General features: G+C 46.9%; 1 protein-coding gene across 1 annotated transcript; it reads left to right on the top strand.

Moving 5' to 3' along the window:
- Positions 1–1,084: 1,084 nt before the first annotated feature.
- Positions 1,085–2,877, top strand: TIMM8A (translocase of inner mitochondrial membrane 8A; the record flags this gene model as incomplete). The annotated part of the gene is made up of 2 exons (XM_084258434.1): positions 1,085–1,216; positions 2,716–2,877. 2 exons carry the CDS (start codon positions 1,085–1,087, stop codon positions 2,875–2,877), a joined length of 294 nt encoding a protein of 97 aa, XP_084114560.1.
- Positions 2,878–6,663: the final 3,786 nt, after the last annotated feature.

Below are 6,663 nucleotides of genomic sequence, written 5' to 3'. Positions count from 1 at the left end.
TTATTGTTCCCCAAAGAGGAATTGTTCCCCATGCGTATTAAGAGACAAAATTCGAGATGGAAACATTTTGGGGCAGGGAGCGATGTAAATAGCCTTACAAGGGTTATGACAGCTCTTTGGGTAGACAATAGAGCTTGGGGGGAGGGAGGTCAAATTTGGCAAGAATAAACGGTGTCATGAAAATGGGAGGGTGTTTTGATAAAATAAAATTACTGGAACGTATGAAGGTTTCTTGGTATCTCAATTAAGTTATGCAGCCTCCCGGAAGCGTCAGTGTTCCAATAAACTGTTTTGTGACATTGCTTAGGCGTACTCCAACACGGAGATCCTCGGGATCATTAGCATTTAGCTGCTAGCTCTGGACCAACTCTGCCTCTTAGGCCGCCTCGAACTCATAAGCCAAAGCAGGGTGCCTGGCACATTGTAGCCAGGCAATAGTATTGGAACGAATCTGCAAAAGGGGGACAGCTTCTCTCGGGGTTCTTTTTCCCTACGCCAGGAGGAGAAAACGCTGTCGAAGAACTAGAGCCTAGGGCCTAGGACCGCCCAGTGACGGGCGGGGCAGGAGCGCGGCGGCAAAGAAAGCGCGGGCCAATTTGGAAGCGGGAGAGGCGGGACTGTCGGGCTGGCTAGGCACCGGCCACGTGGTCTTAAGTAACTTCCTCTCTGACTTTTTTTTCTTTCCTTTTTGGAATCAACAACATCCAAACAACGCCACAGCGCCCAGGGCCACGCCTGAGACCTCAGGGCGCAGGCGCCCCAAAACGAGGCCGAGGACGGGAGGAAGGCCGCGCGGGGCGGCGGGAGGAGGGCCGTGCGGGCGGCAGGGGCGGGGCTTGAGGGCGGCGGGGGCGGGGCTCGCGGGGGGCGGGGCTCGCGGGGGGCGGGGGCAGGGCTCGCGGGGGGCGGGGGCGGGGCTCGCCGGGCGGCGGGGCGGGCCCGCGCGCAGGGCCCCGCGCCGACGCAGTGCGCTCACGGGGCGGTGCCGGAGGCGGCGGGTTGTGGTTCCGCTTCCGTCGCGGAGACACGTGAAGGTCGGTGAGTTGGTGGCGGAGTGCATCTCGGCACGCGTGGTCGCGCTGGGATGGATTCAACCTCGTCTTCCTCCTCCGCGGGCTTGGGCTCGGTGGATCCGCAGCTGCAGCATTTCATCGAGGTAGAGACGCAGAAGCAGCGCTTCCAGCAGCTGGTGCACCAGATGACTGAACTTTGTTGGGTGAGGATCGTAGGACTGGGACCTGGTCACTGTGTCTTCTTTGCCCCTGCCCTTGCCCCGCGGGACTCGTCACGCCGTCCGGCATGCGGGGAGGGGGAGGATCCTGCAGCGCCCGTTGGTGTCCTCAGGGAGAAAGGGTGACTCGTCTTCTCGGGGGACTGTCACACTGGACCTCGGCTTTGTTGGACCGGGGATCGTAGAAGACTTACGCCGCTGTCCCAGCCAGCACTTTCAGGCACCCGAGGTTTGAGACTGTCTAGTACTGGTCACCAGGACTGATCAGCGCCCCCAATACTGGCCTTTTATTTTTGGAAGCCCGAGTCCCTGGGAGTCAGTTAATCAGTCTCCTGTTCCTGGACTCTTAGGGATTTACCTTAATCACCTAGTTGCACTAACCTCACCCCATGAGAAGAGAAGGACGCTAGCTCACGAACTATGAAAGTGGCATAATCTCTCCCGACATACACACTTAGTTGCCTTATTGTTGGAGGGTTGTGTAATACTTGGTATTTATTACACACGGGTCTGAAGGTTGAGGAATTTAGTATGCCCTGTGAGGGAACTTTGGCAAAAGGGTAGAAGCCATTTAGAGCTTGGGATCAAAGTGTTCCCCAGCTACCAAGGACAACTGTCCTGCCTTGACATACAAAATTAGTGGAATTCAGAGGCCAAAGATAATTTTCCTTAGAATTGGGGGTCTGCACCGTGTGTACACAGTAGAGAATAGTGAAGGAAATTCATTTGAACCACTTAACTTGAAGTTACTTGTTGTCAGTCTTTGGCCGGTTACACTTTTGGTATTACTGGACTCCGGTCCCTAACAAGTGCTTGCTTAGTTCCAATCTGCCTTGTATTAGAGTGCTTTGATTCTCTTTAAAATTCTGTATGATTCCTTACATTTGGGCGGGGGTGGGGTGGTTAAGGACTCCTTTAACTTTTAAAGACTGGAATCTGTAGGCTTTGGGTCTTTTAGGAAACGTCACACAATTTTCTATTCACCTTGAGAGGATTCAAGAACCTCTGGCTTAAGTAGACAAGGTAGTGGAATCTCAAGTCAGAGATTTCCTTTTTTTATTGGTCGATTTTAGAGTGTCTTGTTGCAATGAGCTATCCTATCACCCTTCTGTGGTTTTATTTAAAAGCATGTGATGCATTGTGTGACTTACCACCAAATTCAGGGAAGGATAGCTTCACTTTATTTTGCCATTTTTCTTACTCTAATGGCATTCCCATTTCCTGGCCCTGTGACTTTGGTCAAAGTGTCCCTGTGCCACAGTTTCCCTCTTTGTAAACTGAGGATTAATATTAGTATCAATTCCTAGGGTTACTGTTAGAATTTCGTGTAAGACTATAGCTTACACAAAGTAAGCTGCCAAGTGTGAACTAGGAGGGACACATACTGTTGTTAGGTGAAGTTTTCTTCTAAGCAACAAGAAGTTTTACCCCCCTCTCTCCCACCTCCAAATTCCCTTTGTGATTCTGTATCTTGTCCTGAGCAGGAGAAGTGCATGGACAAGCCTGGGCCAAAGTTGGACAGTCGGGCTGAGGCCTGTTTTGTGAACTGCGTTGAGCGCTTCATTGATACAAGCCAATTCATCTTGAACCGACTGGAACAGACCCAGAAATCCAAGCCAGTCTTCTCAGAAAGTCTTTCTGACTGATCTCAGCATTACCTCTTTGGAAAGAGAAGGTAGTTCAAGAAATGAAGAGCTGTTGATGGGGCAGTTGAAGAAAACGCTATGGGGGATTGGCTCCCACCTTTGTTACTCTTGGGACATCCGGTCATCTAAGAATGAACAAAGACCAATTTTGTGGGGTGGGGGGTTGGGGTCATATGTGTATTTGGTTGTATTTTTTAATGCTAACCTTTTGAAAAAATTGACAGATGAATGGAAAGTTATTAGATGCCTATTACTCTATGTGGGACTCTGTTTTTCTCAGTCCCATTAACTGCTTCCTGTAATTCTGATAGTGGAACTGCTTTCTATAATTTGATAGTGGGACCACATAGGTAAAAATCTGTCATTTGTGTGAACTCATTTCAGATCTCTGGGGATATTGATATACATCTTTGTTTCTCTCAGAAAGGGTGGCAGTGAGGGAAGAGTAATTTGCTACCTAACTGTAGACTCTCTTTATCTAGTTTTTGACTGTGCTGGGGGAAAAAATTCTATGGACTATTCATACAGTACACTTCAGCATTCTAGTCTATCTCCCTTATTCTGTGAGTTACTTAAATATCTACATAAAGTATGGGTCTTGAGGTAGTACAAGCAGCCTGAGCATCTAGAGGCCTTTAGTTTTAAAGGACTCGAGACAGTGAACATAATTCTCATTACTAAACTGCCCCTGGAAGAAGTTAACTTACAACCCTGTGTATCAGGTCCAGAAAATTTAAAGATGTGCCTAAATCAGTTGTAAAGATTTAGGCCAGTCAGAAACTAACCGCAATTTCAGGTGGAGGTGCATGCCTAATGTTAATCAGTATAGATTCCATTTATTGCATTCTTTTGATCACTGAAATAAAAGCTTCTACACAAGTCAAATCTGATTGAGAAGGCTTTCTATTCTGGCTATCACCTACGACCTGGAGAGACTGGGTGTGGGCTGGATCCCAGGCTGGATGCAGTCATTCTGGGCACCTGCTCTGTAAGTTACAGCACAGCATTGCAGGGATCCCTGATCTTTTTGTGAGAAAAGAATTTTGAAATAAGATGGGGATGGAAAGAATTCATTGCTGATAGTCAATTCCCTGAGTCTAGTAAGAGAGATTATATTGACTGAGTTCCCCTCTATGACGAATCCTTATAGACAAGAGTAGTGACCTACAGAAGCACTTGTTGGGAGCCAATAATGCGAATCCATGAAAGCTGGGGGAACACATTTATAGAAAGCCTCAAGTTCCTGTTTAGCCTTTTCCCTTATAAGCACTCGAAGAAAATGTTTTAAAATCCCGAAGATAGCACGGCTCAATAAACAATTTAGCGCTGACCCTGTGCCAGACACTGCTTTTGGTGCCAGGGACTCAGCGGTGCTCAGAAATAGTCCCTGCATGTGTGGAGTTTATGTCATAGTGAGGGGAGAAAAGCAAAAACCACGTATCAGTATGTCAGTTGATGTAATGAAGGCCTTGGAGAAAAAGCAGAGTAGGGGTATTAGGAAGGTTTGTGGCTGCTATTTGAGATAAGATGGTTAGAGAAACCTCTTTGGGAAGGTGGCATTTCAGCTACTTTTCATCTAAAAGAACTACATGACCAAGACATGTAGGTGTCTGGGAGAACATTTCAGGTGGAGGTGACGGCATGTCCAAAGGCCCTGAGGTGGGAGGTACATGCTATGGTGCCATGTGGGACAGTCAGCAGGTCACCTTGGCTGGAGTAAAATAAGTGAGAATGCTAAGAAATGAGGCTGGAGATGCATGGGGTGGGGAGCAGCATAGAGCAAGCACTGGGCAGCTAGGGTGTTGCAGGCCATTGTAAGGACTTGGCTTTTACCAAGCGATGTGGAGAACCACTTGAGGGTTTTTTGCAGACAAGTGACATGCTGTAATGAGTTTTAGGCGAACTTGGCTGCTGTTTGGAGAACATATACATGATAAACAAGCAATAGTAGTCACAGCAGCAAGGGCAAAGCAGTCAGAAGTCCAGGAGTAATCAGGCTTTGAGGGTAGGTGCCAGAGACCAACTCCGGTGGGCAGGGTTGAGAGAGGAATCCGATTGAGCCTTAGAAATTGCCAAGAAATGATAGACACAAAATAGAGTTTAAGCAGGAGCCAGGGGACACAAGGCCTCTCTTTAGTGCTCACTCACTTTAGTGCTTATTCTCTATAGTGCCCGGGGCAACTCATTTTTTTTTTAAAGATTTATTTATTTATTCATACAATCACTGGGGTACAGTCAGAAGCACAGGAGGGGTGAGAGAATTCACCAGAGCCAGAGCAGAGAGCAGAACAGGCAGACCGAAGAAGTATACTGCTGAGGGGAACAGCGGGCGGCAGGAGAGGTCTGTGCGCCAAGTGGGACCCTCGCCGGTGGCTGGGGATCGAACCAGCGCTGCAGAGGCTGCGGGCAGCTTGCAGCCCAGCGCTCAACTGCTGTGCCACCTGGGAGGCCCATGGAACTCGTTTTTATTGATACAAGCGCTGCCCCCCCACCTAGAGTTAGTTACCAGACAATGAAGTATTCTCTTAACGTTTGGCCTTGTCTGGGCACACATTCACTGCCAAGGTTCTGCGCCATCAGGTCGTTCTGTTTCTTTTTCTAATCTAGTTTGTCCCCTAGACCTAGCTGCGCAGACACAAGAAAGAACATCCCTTGTATGCGGGCCAGTCCTCCCACCCAGGCTCATCAGTTTTTTAGCCATGACCTTGATGTCTTCCTTGTCTCAGCACTGCAGGCCTTAGGGGTCTCCAACAGGTAGGTATCTGGCATATGCCTTGTGTGTATATGCCCCTTTTGATTTTTTTTTGCCCCACAAAATTGTGTTCATGTAACCCCTCAAGTCATACAAAAGGATCCTTTAGTCTTTTCCTTCTTGTCTTTATTCTTCTTTCTTACTATTTTATTCCTATATTTCTCATGCCTTCACTTAGTAAAGTAACTCATTACGTTTAGGCATGAACTTCAGATTCTCTGTTCTACAGTATTGTTGCTTGCTCAGCTAATATGCATGAGAAAGAGGAGGTGTCAGATTCACACAAGATGCTTGAGCACCAAATGTGTGTTTGGCACAAGACAACAGGAAAGAAGGTAGAACATTTACCCCCACCCTCAGGTTAAATGTCAGAGCAACAGTTTGGGTTTTTGTTTGTTTTTTTTCATCTCAGAAATTTGTTTTCAGAACCTTGATGGAAAGGTGGTACTGTGTCTTTCTCTTTTCTCTGCTTTATTTCATTATGCATAATATCCTGTATGATTTCACTCATATGTGGTCTATAGAGAAAACAGATGAACTAAATGAAACAAATAGACTTAGTCTACGAGACCAATTAGTGGTTATCAAAAGGGAAGAGGGAAGGGGGGTAGGTAAGCTGGGACAAAGAGGACAATGGTATGGCATAGTGCAGTATCGAATTGAACTTTTAGTGGTGAACTCAACGTAGCACAACATGTACAAGTTGATTTTCTTTTTCTGTCATTTTTATTGAGATATATAGGTTTACAGCACTATATATGTTTTAGTATTAACAAGCTTCACACCTCTTCAAATGTATTTTACCACCCAACCCCACTCCACCCCACCCCACCCCACCCCACCCCACCCACCACCAAAGCACCAATAGTCTTCCACCATAGTCACTGGACCGCTTCTACCCTTTGTTCTTACCCCATATTGACTTTCTGTGATGCATACATGAAACTTACATGTTATGCCATGTTACTCCAATTAAAGTAAAAATAAAAGTAGCTTTATTAACATTCAAAGTCCTCATTTTAAATGTTCAGAGT

Source organism: Talpa europaea, assembly GCF_964194135.1.
Source record: "Talpa europaea genome assembly, chromosome: X".
In the NCBI taxonomy this organism is placed as follows: Eukaryota; Metazoa; Chordata; class Mammalia; order Eulipotyphla; family Talpidae; genus Talpa; species Talpa europaea.
Note: the sequence above shows the minus strand (reverse complement) of the source record. Positions and strands in the feature narration are given on the sequence as shown.